Source organism: Malaya genurostris, chromosome 2 (genome assembly GCF_030247185.1).
Source record: "Malaya genurostris strain Urasoe2022 chromosome 2, Malgen_1.1, whole genome shotgun sequence".
Classification (NCBI taxonomy): Eukaryota; Metazoa; Arthropoda; class Insecta; order Diptera; family Culicidae; genus Malaya; species Malaya genurostris.
This window is the reverse complement of record NC_080571.1, coordinates 261,126,196-261,142,808: the sequence shown is the minus strand read 5'-3', so window position 1 is coordinate 261,142,808 and position 16,613 is coordinate 261,126,196. Positions and strand designations below refer to the sequence as shown.

Here is a 16,613-nt window from a genome sequence, read left to right as displayed (position 1 = left end):
AACTTCAACATTTTCTGGAGTTTTGAAGTAAAAATTTAGACAGTGGTAGTATAATTTCCAAGATATTTTTTTAAACATCGCGCTATTTTTTCGATATCGATAACATGTGAACTAATCGCAACATAAAAAAACACACACACATCTAGGAACGTGCAGTGCCATAAATTTGTCTTTGGTGTTATGCATGCTTCAGCATTGATTGAACGGTTTGACTCGTGGAATTCAACATACGGTGCACTTCTTTTGCTCGCCCAAGTGATGTTCACGATTAAAACGTTTGGTCTTGCCCGGAACATGGAGGCAAACATTCCTCCCCGGTAACCAATCAACCAATCAGAAATTTATGACCGAACCCTTCGACGGGATAGAAGTGATATGCCGTTTAATCCTTTGATGTGATTTCCTTTCTTTCTCGTACTCCGTCTCTCCGCAGAATTCGGTGTCCCTGTGGCGGTGTTACGTGCTCAATTGCTGGCAAATGTTTCTCGCCGGTGGAGTGCTAAAGCTGCTGGGCGACCTTTGCGCTCTGGTGGGACCACTTTGCATATCCAATATCGTCGATTACATCGCAAAACCCGTGACAGCTTCATCATCATCAGCATCATCGCCGTCGTCGTCGTCGGCGTCGTTCACGGTGGGACTGGCAGCTAGGGAAACAATCGGTGGGGGTGTTATTCTTTCGAATGACACTGCACCAACATCGTTTAATGATCGGAATCGGTCGACGGCGGTGCCGGATGGTTTCGACGGAACAGCTACTCCGCTGGACCCCCTGACATGGACGGAACTGTTGGCCAACGGATGGTTTGTGGCTCTGTTGGTTCTGGTCTCTGCGTTGGCTCAGGGTACATTCTCGCAGGCTAGCACACACATCATGGACATGGAAGGCATTAAGTTGAAGAATGCCTTGCAGGGATTGGTGTACAGGAAAACTCTGCTGCTCAGATTATCTGGGTCACCGAAATGCGTTCGACAGCCGGGTGAGAAAGTCTCCAGCACGGACGATGTGCTAGCAGCTACTGAAACCAGTGACGGTGAGTATGCATAGTACCGCTTAATTTTATTGAAGTGTGCCGCATTGTCCTCATAATTTTTCTGTTTGATTTATATTATCAATATCTAAGCTAGCCTACGCATATATCATAGTTATTATTCAAGTTTATTTAACCCCGGTTTAAACGCATGTATCACTGATGTATGCACAAACTCCAATATTTTGCTCAACACTTTTTCAATGCGTTGGTTATGTTCGTTTATGCCCGAGCAAACTTGTTTTTGCTTAAGATTCAATGGAAAGTTTTTATAGTATATCACAGTAATATAAATGAGAATATCAATAATATTAGAAAGCAATAATCTAATGCAAAGAGTTTTGATATGTTGTTTAAGAAACAGTAAAGGGTTACAAGCAAGAATTGTAAGTTTTTATCGTATCAAAGAACGCTCTCTAGCAACTCATCACACGATTCAATCAGTGCCATCAAAGAGAGACGGATATCATCTCTGCAACAAAAATCCGGCATGGCTCATTTAACATTGAATGGACACCAGTGCGAGAGCAAATTTCTCTCGATGACCCGCTTGAGCATCACAGGTTAGCACATTGCTGTGGGGATTCGCTCTGAAGCAACAAATGATCGCTCGTTCTCGTTTTGCGATTTGATTCTATACGGGGAGTAAATAATTGCTATAGAATCATTTTCCTATTGACGCTATTGAATAAAAAAAATTTCCTATTGGTGCTTATTCTAACTATGTGCACCTTTAACCTTTGTATAAGTTGTGTGTATGAGAATGTCTGTGAATCAAAACAAGGGTTTTGAAATATTGCAACCTAGTCATCGATTCGATTTTCTGCGAAAATTGTCAACTTGCAATTCTCTCTTGGTAAATTTCACACAGCGCCGATCATTGCAAAACTGTATCTATTTTGGTAACGGCCGCGAAATACTCAGAGTATGAGGTGGAGCAATGATATGTAGAAGAATTCGCACACGGTTCATGCATTGAGAGGCGGCGAGTTCTTGTAGCATCTTCTACCAGATTGAAAATGTTGTGTACAATGTAGAGAAATATCGAGCTGATCTCTGCCAAATTATCGGCTATCACCAGCACTGGTTATAAGTCATCCGACTTTACATAACAACTTCGATTTGAATGAAGCTTTGAACATGCCTTCAGTATAACAAACCATTTGTTTTGAACGGAATGAAATATCATTTCAACTCAAGACTGATATTTAAAAGGGGCGGATGTATATGCACTTCCATTAAATTGTTGGAACTTAGAAACTGCTATTTTAACCAAAAAGGGGTCTACGAAAAAGTTGTAAGAAATGCTTTTTTAACTTCTGCGAAAATATCAAATAATCAAATATCACCTCTGACAATTATGTTCGATTTTCAACATCGATTCTTTCTTTCCGCAAATCAACAATAATTGTAATCACTTGGAGACAGTATGAATAAAATCTCATTCCATACAATATAATAATAGTGATATTCTATGAACTAATAATAAACATGATAATAAAATGACAATCATTCAAAATCATGCTCATGAAGTAATTTTCACTTAACAAGATGATGTTCAGTGAGATGATGCAGTAATATTGTCAAAAAGAACAGTTAGTAAAATTTCCTAACATGCTGCTGTTTCAAAAATATTACACTATTCGCTCACAAAAGTAACAGGAATGCAATATTTTGCTTGTCTGGTGATCCAACAAATACAGCGATCACAAACAAGCAAGCACTCAAGCGCTGGGCATAAAGGGTGCTTCTGATAAGTAAAATTCTGCGTCTCTGTTACTTGCATAAATCTATTTCTGGCTAAATAGCGTTCAATTGGTTTTGATCGAAATAATGCATGGGATTGAATCTGTTATCTGGAAATCAAACAATACCGTTTGTCTCTGTAATTAATATTTAGAATGTCATTTTGTTCTGTTGTATTTGCATTGCATATTGCTGTTGCGTATTGCAAGCTAGATAAATAATATAATCAATTTTGTAACAAGATGACTGCCAATATCTGAAAAAAACATCAGGTTCTAGTGAAAATCGCCGCAAGGTTGTTTCTCATAAGATTGATCATTTATAATCGTGTTTTCCGCATATTTAGCGGCTTATTATGATTATTTCATAATTTTGCAGCACCGATTAGGGGTAATAATGCTGCCCCAATATATCATCCACGATTAATATCAATGATGACATCCGAAATGATGCACAATAGTGCAAAGAAAATTGAAGACGCGTTTTTTATTTTTAGTTATTTCTCTGATTCGTGGAAAAACATTATATTTTTTCTGCGTCTTTTTTAGAGTGCCCATTTTCTACAACTGTTTCTTAGTCACTTTTTGTGCAAATAGCAGTTTCTGAGTTACATCGATTTGAAGAAAGATGAGCAAATTCAACAACAACCTGAGTTCTTTGAATTCCATGGCTGAATGTCTCGATAAGCGAAAATGAACCAATGAAAAGAATCTAATCAAGCAAAATTAGAGATTTTTTTCATTTAAAAAGTATTTTTATTCAGGCCTATTTGCGTACAAGCTTTACGTGGCCGAATTAGCCGATTTTTTAAATAATGTATTTTTTGAAGTTGATCTCGTTGTCACTCTTTTTCTAGGAGGAGAGGAGCTTCCATTTCCCTCCTGCGAGGGTTGAGGGGCACTTTGTTCGTGACTCGTCTCGTCATCCATTGCCGCATCGGTGGTTGTGTTGTTGATTGCCGTCTTCTTTTCGTTTTCCTTGATGTTCGCAGTCTTGAGCTCGTTGCTAGTGGCTGTAGATGCGCCTTGTTGTACATTGGTTGCAGTTGCTGGTTGGTTTGACGGTGAAACAGGAGTACTGCGCTCACTAGTTTCCATTGTTAAACGGTTGACCTTGTCTTTGGTTGAAGATGTCCTTTTCGCAGTTTCGGTGCAAGGTTTACCGTAGTGTGCAGGTTGTTCACAAAACTGGCATGTAACCAGCTGATTTTCATAGGTAATCAGCGTTTTACACGGATGTGTCCCACCTTGACCACAAATGATGTAAGATGGAATTGCCTTACGTAGATGCATACGTACCACTCGCACGCCATTCCGGATACCGGGGAAAAAATTCCGCCATACTTCCTTTTCGATGGAAAGGATTTCACCGTACCGCGAAATATTCTCCCGAACATACTGATCGGTGACCTGCGGGGGGAGGTCATGCACGCGTACTTCAATGGCATTGTCCACCATGTGCACAAGGTTTTTGTATTCAATGTTATCACACTCAACACTGTGCACCTCGTTGTTAACCGAAGCGAATGCAATTGCATCGCTCTCACGTTTAAACATAATGTACACACAGTTAGACGCCTTGTTGAATTGAATCTCAGTTACTTTATTAGCGTCTAGATGCATTCGTTCTTTAAGTAAGATTTCAATTTCATTTGCTGCTGGTCTAACTTTGCAACGCTTGAAATCTATACAAATTAAATTTGGTCTTGTAGGCCAAGATTCCGGCTTTGTTAAATAGTAATTGACCATTCCGTACACTCTATTGTTCACTGTACTGTATTGTCTTTGTTTCTGTTGTTTCGACCGTAAATGATTTGCGACCGTAAATGATTTTCGACTGCGTCGTGTGAGATGTGAGCACGAACTGGAAATTAGAGATTTTGATTTTATGAAATGAATTCTTATGTTTAAAAGATTTTTTTTGGAACTTCAGAATATGAGAATACATTTAAATTTTTTTATCCGTTACTTTTCATTTTTATTAGTTCTGATCTAGATTTTTTAAATGAACGTTAAGTCTTTGATCTTACGTTTCGTTTTTGACTCATCAGTGCGCAGCAGTTTATGTTGAACTGCTAGCGCGACCTGCCGTTTTTCCCTTTCAAACTATCACAATCTGTACGACTAGTAAGCCGAAACTTGTTTCGTCCGAAACGTCAGTACAGACATTACGCAAGTGGTTTGCAAACTACGTCTGCCTATCGGTTTATGTTGTTTTGTCTTTTTTTGGGAAGGTTATATAATTGCTGGTGAAACCGACTTCTGATCGAAACTCCGGAGACCCACTATATCATATACCATTCAACTCAGCTCGATGAGATTGGAGAACGTCTGTATGTGTATGTGTGTGCACCTTTCGAAGATGTTTTACCGCTCAATGTTCTCGGAGATGGATCGTCTCAAATTCTACTATTGGACCATGGAATGAGATCAAATGACTGTCACTTCTGATTCTGGAAAGATGTTGATATAAGTGACTTAACCGACAAAACGCGTCATGTTTTTTTCCACTCAGTTGTCTCAGTGTTGGCTGAACCGATTTAAATGAGCTCAGACCCGTTTGAAAGCTACTATAGTATTGTGCAACTTCTGGTTCCGGAGATATAATGGTATAAGTGACGTAACCGACAAATCGCACACCTTTCATCAGCAGAATGTTCTCGAAGATGACTTAACGAATTTAGGTAAATTTGGGCTTATTTGAAAGTTAATAATGAAAAACAAATTTGGACGGGTTATGGCGATCAATGCCGGTCTGAGGGATGTAATCTTATATGTGACGTAACTGACAAAGCTCAGGGGTTTTTAATGCACCAAAGTTTACCGGAGATGAAGGAATCAATTCCAAAATATAGCTGCTATTTGGTTATTTGATAAACTAATAATACTAATAGCTAAGGATGGAATCTTACAAATGTTATGACGATTTTAAAGGCAAGAGAAAGACATTATCACACCACTAGGTGGATTAAGAAGGTTTTTTTTTGGAGTGTTATTGCTGATTCTTTCGCTTCCAGGAATGCTACCGAATAGGCGTTGGGCTCATCAAAGCACATTTCGGGAAATATTTGAATCAATTTTTCTGTTCTATCTAAAATCACAAAATAGATCACAATTTTTTCAAAATTTAAGATTATACCTATTTTTTTTAAACAAATTGAATTTGAAACATCTTCTCGGCGCGATAGTTGTTGCGTTCAGGTAGTAAAATGTTGCCAATATTAAAAGTTTTCATTATAAACAAAACAATTTTTTGGGCAAACATAGGGTTTTGGAAATATTTTAGAAACTGTTACTCTCCTAGAGGTAGGATCGTTTATCGTTTGACATTATTCATTTAATCTAGCGTGATTTACTTGATAATAATAGTTAGGCGATGATTTATTTTAGTTTTGTTAAGACGTACAGTCGATTTGAGCAAAGTTTTGAAATTTGATCAGTATCTAACGAAGGAAACAGATTCCAAAAAAGTCCTGTGAATACAATTATGCAATGAATACTGCGAAAAAGCTACTGACAGGACGGGACTCGAACCCTGTAGCTAGCTCCTATCCGGGAAAATCGTTCTGCTAATTAGACTACTCTGCATGTCAAACACACGAAGAAACAGCCTAATTGAACAGAAGAACCGAGCATGCTTCGCTGTGCTCTGGCGCTACACCGTTCAATTATAGTCAATTGCAATACCTTCGCCAGCAATCATTACACGTCACATCGGAAGTCTATTTTCACACTCCGCTTTGTAGTCATACGCTGATTTGAGATTTTGCTTTTGTCTTTTTTCTGCAAGAACTAACTTATTTTTGATGCTTAACTGTTCTATTTCTTCAAAACATTTTCAATCTAGGATTGATTTCATACATTCAAAAATCACATTATTGAATCGAAATTTACAGCCATTCATGTGTAATGCGGGTCTCGGGTTGGCGGTTCAATGCATAGGACACTGGTCTTACAAACTAGTTGTCGTATGTTCGAGCCCCGACCTGGAAGGATTCGTAGTGTCAGTAGAATCATAGCACCAGCCATGCAATGTTCTGAACAATCTGAATCGGCTGCGAAGTCTGTTGAAACAGAATGTCAAATTCCACTACAGGAATATAATACCAAGGCTTTGCTTTGTGTAATGCGTGTGAATTGAAAACAATAAAAAAAATCACAGATGCATTTTTCTGATTAAAAAACTCCTTAAAATTAACCTTTATTCGTTTCGTTTCGTCTTCAACTCGTCAGTGCAGAGCAGTTCAAATTAAACTGATTGCTGCAAAAACTTAAACAGTTCAATCAAGTAGACGTAAAGTTAACGCTATTTACGAAACACTTTTTCATATAATATCTTTTCTGAAGTCCCGAGCGAACGGAATAGGCGACTGAACTGTCCAATGTAAAATCCGACTCCAGTTTTTCACTGCAAAGTTTGTTTGAAACAATCTGCATTGTAAAATGAGAAAACTGAATTTTTCAATGCTTGTCCCGGTTAAAAAAAATAGCCTTAATCGTAATAGTTTTAAAACTTATAGGAGATAAGTACACGTTTTCTTATTGTTACACTACGCAGAGGACAGACGACAGACAACTATAATCTCTGGTTAGGAGAATATCGCAAAAAGGAAAAAAGATAATCAATATATCTTTGCAATCTGAGGGACTGCTCTGCCATTGAGCTACTTTGGAATATGGCAAAGCTGAGCTTCATGCATTTAACCGATTGATTAAGTTATTATCATATCTCACCTAACCTCTCATCATAACCCACACCTATAATCAAACTCACCTATGCTCATACCGATTGAATACAGACGAGAACACCTTCCCTTTCGTTTTCCTTTCGTAATTCATTGTAAATTGTTGTTTTTGTCGACAGACGTTGAAGTTTGGTTAAAAAATTAAACTTTTATATGGTAAACTGATTTTGTGCTATTTGTTATGATGTTAAAAATTTCAAAAGAAAAAAAATGCAATGAATGATTAATGTGTCTTTTCCCTTTTTTTACAGCAATCGACGGCGATGGCATCCAGGACCATGACCATGCAAAATGCGATATCGGTGCATCGTTCAAGGTCAACTCGAATGGTGGATCCAGTACACGATGCGGTACAGATGCTGCAACGGTAGCCGAATTCAAAGCAAGCAATCGAAATTCGTTGCAAACTTTGAAGGATGAGATAAAACATGAAATAGCTCTTGCCATCGATTCCGATGATCAGCAACAGTTTGCATCTGGGACCGCTACTCGAGTAGACCGTCGATGCAATCCCATGGGCAATAGCCGGGCAGACGCTTCCGGAGCAACAGCAAGTGAAAAACAAGCAAAAGCCACTGCCGACGATGTTGATAGTGCAAGCGCAACGGCATCGGAACCGTTTGGACTAGGAAACAGTGTCGACGGAGCGGATCATAAGGGAGGCTACGCTGGCACTGCATCCGATGCAGGTACCATAACAAATTTAATGTCCGATGATGCCTTTAACGTCATGTCGTTTGTACGGATTGCGCATTACGTGTGGGCGATTCCATTGAAGGTAAAAATCAGCATACATTGTGGTGCTTTGTTGTTCATTCGATTAGGGATGTTGATAATTTGTTTCCTAACCAGCATTGGCTGAGAAATGTGCCCTAGAGAAAGACGGCGATTTTTAAATTTGAATTTATTTCACAACGTCAACGACAGACGGATTATATTGGAAATTGCAAACGTGCTGCTGCTGCTCAGTCGACATCCCTAGCAGTGGTCGTGTCCTTTCGGTGAACCTTGGAAGATAACGCTCCCGGGAAATGACTTTTCTCCTCATCTCGCAATGTGCTCAATTTTCGTTGTTTGTTTTCCGGTTCGCCACAGACATAGCAGCGATGTTGTTTGTCCGCTTCCGATAATGTAATTATCTATAAGTTACTTCAGTGAACGAACATTGTTTGCCGTATGTTGACTCGTAAACTATTGTTCATATTCGGCCAGTGGCTTACGACTCGAACTGAAGCGAAAAAGGATTGTACGCTGTTTTCATTTATATCAACTGATCAATTTTCGTCCCACAAAAAATCAACGTTAAGAACACTCAAATGAAAGACACTATAATAAAGGAAATTTTTACATTGAACGCTTTTTATAGCCATCACTGGTTCTTTTTGAATAACTGGTCGCTAATTTATTTTGTGTCATTACTTTAAAGTATTATCTCTTGATATGCAATTTGATTTCTTGTAAAAAAATTCATGGTTCTAAAATAGTATTTGACGTTGTTTACAGTGTTTACAGCAAATTTGAACTGTTGAAATTTTCAATGCAATATGAAAAACGTATGATTTATAAAGCGGTTTCTACTGCAACGATGTATTGTATTTGGCTACTGAATAGTTTATTTCATATCATTTCTGAGATGGTTATGACGGAAAGATGAAATAGTGCAATTCCCTGATATTGTTTTTACACTTCAATTGTTCACATTACTGCTCGGCACAATTGTAGATTTCGTGATCACTCAATCTTAGTCCGTCGTTCTTTAATTTTCATGTTTGTTTCCTTAGCCACATCTTATAGGTGGTAGCTCTGTCACGGAGCCGAGAACCTGTTGCTGGTTCTTCACTGAATATCAGTTGGTTTGGTTTGTCTCGGCTGGTATCCAACAAAGCCTCCCCTGGCGATGTTGGAATACTTGGTTCACGATCCATGATTTTGTGTCATTTTTCAATTTCTGTTTTAACCGCCGAATATTGAAAGTATTTTCGAAGTGAATACGTCTTACTTTACTATGTAGCGCATTTTGAAAATTCGACCTGTGGATGAAAGGGTGTAACTTCATCGTGAATATCTCGAGTTGTACTAAACGAAACAACATAATAATAGTTGTTTCCAATGTATAGAAAATTTGGAATTTTACATAGGATTTTGAAAATTTTTGTTCGAGCCTGTACATCAGTTGTCTGTGATTCATCTTAAAACGACAAAAAATCTGTTGATATCAAATTAGCCAAATCGGTGCAGTTTCAACGAAAATACAGTCATTTTAAAAGTTCACAAAATTAGCACGTAATCAGCTGATTCTCGTAGGTAACCAGCAATTCACAAGGATGTCTCCCGCCCTTGCTAAAAATCGCGTAAGACGGAATTTGCTTATGTAGTCGCATGCTGCTCCGAATACCGGAGAAAAAATTCGCCACTTCAATGAACAGATTTTTTCCGTTCCACACAGAAAAAAATTAGGAATTTTACAGGTGACAGAATTCTACAAACGATGCAATTCACAACTACTCGATTTTTCAAATGACGTAATATTCCACTCACACAGAATTTTACATGCTTCAAGTGTAGTTTGCAGTCGGCTATCAAGTACCACTGTATGGATTTATATTTATCAATTATTCAATGGACAGATATAAGTTCTGTGGTTCAGTCGAGTAATCGATGTGCTTGTGATCTAATGTTTCTCGGTTCAAGTCGCGCGCTGCCTGCTATCGATCTTTTGTTTTTTATTTCATTCGAATTCAAGACATGTAATTTTTAAATCACACAATTTTACATGTTCTTGAATATAAATTTGTATGAAATACGACGCTCCATTTATGTGCATCTTATAAGATGTAAAATCGCAAGATTTTTTCAAACTGTGCAGAAGTGTGTAGCAGATCATCAGACTTCACATATTCCGACGTGTGCAAAGATTAATTCTTCAATATTGGTTTATTTGCTTATTTGCTCTTATAATTTATCTGACAATATGTAATAATAATAAAAACTAAAGCATGTTCAATTTAAACTGTATCATTGCTGGGAAAAGGTCTAGTAGCTTTTTGATAAAAAGCTTTGGGTGACAAACTAAAATTAAAAATCTCGGTTATGTGCCCTAGCACAAAATTTGGCTAACCCCTGAATGACCAAACCTGCGTCGGCCAGAAAAAGTCGAAAGCACGTTTTCGTTCGGCACGTCAGTATTGACATTGCATTTCGATGCAAAAAAAGTGTTTTGCAAATAGCAGAAACTTAACGTCTGCTTAGCGGTTCAAATTGAACTGCCGAGTTTTTCATAAAGCAGTTCAATTTGAATTGCTATGCACTGATGAGTCAAAGACGAAACGTAAACATATTAAAATCTCAGTAAATTCGTTGAATTGTCGGAAAATGAATCTGATTGGCTCATACTGTCCGTATTGTACTGTGTTCTGTTAGATTCACGAATTGACCGAATCAGCGAGCAATATAAAGGTTGAATTTTAAGATGAATTCAAAATGTTGATACACTTTTCTGATGATATTGTCAAAGCGAAGTTTGAAGGTTAGCTCAGGATCTAAAATCACACCAAGTTTTTTTACACGTTTCGTCCTCGTTATCGAGTGTGCTGTTATTTATATGACAAACCATTTACTTTTTCACGGATCGGAAACTCAATATGACCGAGCTGACATTTAAAAAGAACGAAAGGTTTTTGTATGCAATTTTTTAATTTGTACAAAAATGGTGTCCTAGATAGAGGAGCTCACTTCGTCCGCATCCCTTGTTGCCGTTTTTTCAAGTAGCGATTTGTCAACAATACTATCGCTTTCAATCAGTTTATATCTCATTGCAGACATAAATTGTGATGTACTCTTATAATCAATTCCATATTTTGTGTCATATGTACGCGAAAGTGATTGTAAAGGAACACGTATCCACCGGGTGACGCCAATCGAGTCTACATATTTTCTTACTAAACTGGCTGTTTTGATGCTTAGTTTAGTGTTTATATGACCAGCTAGGAATATTTGCAAATGTGAAAAGAGAGATCGAATTAGTTTGTTTGAGCAGGTTGTTGAAAGATGATTTCGCTTTAATGATTTTGTTGAGATTTAGAGATATATGTTAGCAAATTTCATGCAGTTTCATACTTCGTGCTGCCACATTTGCAGGTGTTTCTATTGTTCGAATTTCGATTACCATGTTTATTAGTATTTTAACCAGAGGCATTTCGTGACAAAATTTACGAGTTGTGCACTGATTATGTGCTTTGATACCAGGTGTAACAGTTCGTTGTAAGTGAAAACTAAAGATTGAGGAATGGATATTCAATACTTTGAATTAACAATATACTTTTGGATGGGAATTTTTTATTAAACATATTTCATATCATCGATACAATAGAAGAATTCGGTGCGCTGCATGTTAATCAATTCTGTCAAAAACTTCGACAATAGAACCGCTTGAACGTTGCAACTGAGATAGCAATTTGTATTCTACTGCCATAAGCTTAAGCCAAGGATGCCAGGTCATTTTTTAAAAAATCTGATGTTACCAAAATTCAGTCTGTGCAAAATCTGTGCACACTATCCAAAACAACATTGTAGATCGGAAAAAAAGGTTCAGCGAGCAAAAAATAAACAAGACTCGTTACTTTTAAACGCTCAGCCGGAAATATATTTCAACTGTGTTTTGAAGACGGTTAGGGGTCCTTTGTCAGTCTGTGATCGACTTCAGTAATCTGTATTTAAAATATATGCAGCATATTGAAAATCTGTGAACTTGGCATCTCTGGTATAAGCCACTGAAGCTTCTCCTGAATGTGTGCATACAAGTTCTCACAGAGCCAAAGTGACTGAGAGAACAATCAATCTTAGAGCCGAGCTGAGTAATTCCTTATCTTCTTGAATCTGAGCAGTAACTCATGTGCACGGAAAAGACACTAACATGGCTGCAAGAGATAGGTACTTGAAGTTTTAAGTTGAATGTATATGAGATGTGTGTAAATACACGCAATTTAGCCGTAAAAGGCAATGTGCTTAAGTTCAGAGTGCCACGTATTGGCTACGGCAATGCACTATGAAAAGGGGGTAAATTTGTTACACTTTTGGGGTTACGTTCACTTCACTTGATTTCTCTGTGTACCGTCAAAATAGGTCTTGTAAATTGTAATGTCTGTATAGTACCAGACAAAAACTTTACTGCTCTTTTCATAGAGGCAGATAGCTTGCCAAATCAAGTAATTCGATGCAAGCTTCTTTTTGAAACATCTTTTTCGCAGTGACGGTATGCCATTTTTCTCAGAAACACAGGACGTAATATAATGCCTATAAATTTAACAATTTTTTTTGTGTTTAACAAAAGTTTTTTGTCAGACACAAACATTACAATTGTAAACCATATTTATGCTTATTGTCTACAATTCACGTTATTATTTTCTAAATTTGCCTGTATTGAGCTAATGGAAGAGTTAGATTCCATTACAACAATTAAATGGGATTTTTGAGCTGTGACTATTTACTATTTGAACGAGGTATTCTCGTGTGTCTAGAGTTCGAACTCGAACGGTTTTCATCCATAGCTCCTGCCCAACTATGATTTATTTCAAACAAGTAAAACAAAATTTGCAGAAACTAATGCGTTAATCTAAACTACATAATTAGATTGGATGTTTCCTTAATTAGCTTGGAATTGTTTACCATGAATTTCTCGGAACAAATGAAAAAAAAAAAACATTTCCCTCGTGATATTGTTAGACTCTTATAGCTCCTGGCCGCAGCTCTGTATACCCATACAAAAAAAAGGAAAATAATGCTACCGAAGAGATTATTTATTTCGCAATCCCGGCAAGGTTGTTTCCATGGAATGAGAAAAGATTTATTTTAATGGCATGTGGCATCGCACACTGCAGAGCCTGGATAACGTTAGATAGTATGGAAATGACCTCGAATGAATCGGGAATTCTGGTTTATATCAAATTCTAGCGTCACTGCTGACAGCTAGAGAGTGTGATACGTAGTTGCGTAAAACGTTGATTGCGGCTCGACCCGTATCAGTTATTAAAAACAAGTGTTCTTCAGAAAGAAATATCATCCAGTTCTGACGTGGGTTCACTTCAGCAAAGATGCACTATGGTTCGAATGTTTCTCATCTAATCTCTCGATTATTACTTTCTTTCATTCAAACTAAACTTTTCAATACGGGTGCTGATGTGCTTTGGCCGTACTGTTTGCCAACGTGTCAACAACATTCAACTGGATACAGGTGATTTCGGGATTTCAAGAGATACTTTTGTCCGACGATTTCCAAAGTGAATGGCTACAGTTTCCTTCTGTAGGAGGGCTGGTAGCGAGACGGACAGTCCGGAAAGGATCAGCCGGCTTTAGTTTCCGGCAGGCAGCCCTGTTGTCTCAGATTATTTTGACAAGGGACAACGAAGGTTTCTGATTAGAATGAACTTAGTGCGGCTTTTACAAGTGACGTCCGGGGCGGGTGTGTGTGTGTCAGATGGTGGCCAGGAAAAACTTGACTTAGCAAATGCTCTGCTCGGTTGTCCACAAGCCGGGTCACCGCTGATTGTTTGTGAGATTTCGTGTGGTGGGTTCTGTGACAGGAGATTTTAGTATTTCATAACCAGATGGAGACCGTAATTTTGAGAGGACTTGTAAGTTGTGATGATTCAGAGGGTTTGATGAATTGTATCATCACTTTAATAGGGAACCGAATAATGAAGCTTATGAAACCGGTTGGGAACAGAAGTATGTGTTAGTCGCCAAGTGATTGAGCTTGAGTGGATGTTCATCAATTACTTTGCTGAAAATCCTCCAGTTTTATTGTTCTTAATGCTCTGTTGACACTGATAGAAAGAGTTATTTCATTGTTTAGTTACCCAATTACCAACTGCAAAAAGGTATTTATTCGAATTTTCAATGAGTGAAAGTAGCTTTCGACTTCAGAAAAATTTAGTGCATACAATTTCAATAAGGTCTATAATTGTTAGATACTAAAAATATTCCATAGTTTATTTTCATCAGTCTGCTCCACAACAAATTCTTCACAGTGCAATTCATTGAACAAAATTTGACGTAGTCAACTAGTGTACAACTTGAAGGGTGATTTTTAAGAGGCATAGGATTTGATTTTCAAAAAAAAAAAACTACAAAATATGAGAAAATTGATGGAATCGTCATTGCAATTGATAGAACGATCAATATAATTCAATATTAGAAGATGATTTCATGCAAATTTTGGCCGCGACTCTGCTTAAGATGGCCCATGCGCAAGGTCCTATTTTAGCATACTCTGCCCAACATATCGGCCGGTATTTCACGAATAAATGCTTCAATATTGGCTTCCAGTGCGTCAATCGTTGTTGGTTTATCCTTGTAGACATGAGCCTTAATATGGCCCCACAAGACATAGTCCGAAAGCGTTGAATCACACGATCTAGGGACCAATTGAGGGGTTAAAACGTGAGATAAACTGTTAATCGAAGGCGGCTCTCGATTTGGTCATTGTTTCGCGTGCCGTGTGGGATGTGGCACCGGCATTTTGGAACCACATGTCAGACATGCTCAATTCTTCCATTTTGGGCAGTAACGCTTGCCATTTACATTAACGTTCCGCTAATCGTCGCCTTAGGAAAGGTACGGCTCGATGATGCCATCAGCCGCTAATCCACACCAAACAGTGACATTTTTGGGATGCATTGGTAGCTCTTGCAATGCTTCTGGCTGGTCTTCTTCAACTTGTGAACAGGCTTTCCTGAAAATTCTAAAGAATAGAAGTGCTAGTCCAACGCGGTGAGGTAGTTTTTCTCTTTCCTGGGACGTCAGAGTGATTTTGATGTTTTTGGTTTTGTCGATCTTCTGCATGTATCCAATTTCTATTATCAGCTCCAAGCAACAAAATCCTTGCTATGAGAAAAATTCGAAAACATCAACTTTTACGGAATGGTTTACAATACGCGGAACCAAACCCGGTAATGTTTCCCAACCAGGCACGCTCCACTCAAATCTACGCCCCAGAAAGTAGCCTTATTCGACCAATCGCGATCATTATACTTCTCTGTCTAGTTCAGGCGTTTTCTCATAAGGATTATGCAGGCATAGTTTTCGAGCTGTAGAACACGAAATTGCCTTCGTCGCTTGTTTGAAGCTGACATGAATTACTTTACTGACAAGTTTTACCTCAGCTTCACACGAGCGCAAGGCGAGGTTATTCCTGAACATCTGAAGACTGTCCCAGAAACTATGGACGCACTTTGATTTCGCTGTAAATAATTCACAAGTGTTAGATATTCAAATTTTATTCGATTTACTGATAATATTAGACTACAACAACAGAATATTATTCTCAACATTTGCTACTTAGCCACACCAAACAGTGCCTTCGTTAATGCCCAAAATTCCTCAATTGGTCGAAGTTGTGGGCAATTTGGTGGATTCATATCTTTTGGGACGAAAGTGACATTTTTGGTAGTATACCATTCTACCGTTGATTTCGAGTAGTGGCAAGAAGCAAGATCTGGCCAGAAGACAACAGTATCCTCCTTCAGTTCGTGCTCGCATCGCAAACGACACAGTCGAAAATTTCTTACGGTCGCGACGACAGAAACAAAGACAATACAGTGCAGTGAACAATAGAGTGTACGAAATGGGCAAATACGATTTAACAAAGCCTGAAACTTGGCCTACAAGGCCAAATTCAATTTGTATTGATTTCAAGCGCTGCAAAGTTAGACCTGCAGCAACCGAAATTGAAATCTTGCTTAAGGAACGAATGCATCTAGACGCTAACAATGTAAGTGAGATTCAATTCAACAAGGCGTCGAACTGTGTGTACATTATGTTTAAACGTGAAAAAGATGCAATTGCATTTGCTTCGGGTAATAACGGGGTGCACAGTATTGATCATGACAATGTTAAATATAAAATCCCTGTGTTCATGGTGGACAATGCCATAGAAGTACGCGTGCATGACCTTCCCCCGCAGACCAGCGAGGGGTATGTTCGGGAATGTATGTCGCAGTACGGTGAAGTTCTTTCCATCGAAAAGGAAGTATGGCGGAATTTTTTTCCGGGTATCCGGAATGGCGTGCGAGTGGTACGTATGCAACTACGTAAAG

General features: G+C 38.2%; 1 protein-coding gene across 6 annotated transcripts in view; it reads left to right on the top strand.

The window, feature by feature from the left end:
• LOC131429719 (ATP-binding cassette sub-family C member Sur) overlaps positions 1-16,613 on the top strand; it is a 209,771-nt gene that overhangs the window by 83,032 nt on the left and 110,126 nt on the right. For all 6 annotated transcript variants that reach the window (XM_058594034.1, XM_058594038.1, XM_058594035.1 and 3 more), the window contains exons 6-7: positions 434-1,034; positions 7,773-8,299. In XM_058594034.1, the coding sequence (XP_058450017.1) occupies positions 434-1,034; positions 7,773-8,299 (1,128 nt within the window). The remainder of the gene's footprint in view (positions 1-433; positions 1,035-7,772; positions 8,300-16,613) is intronic.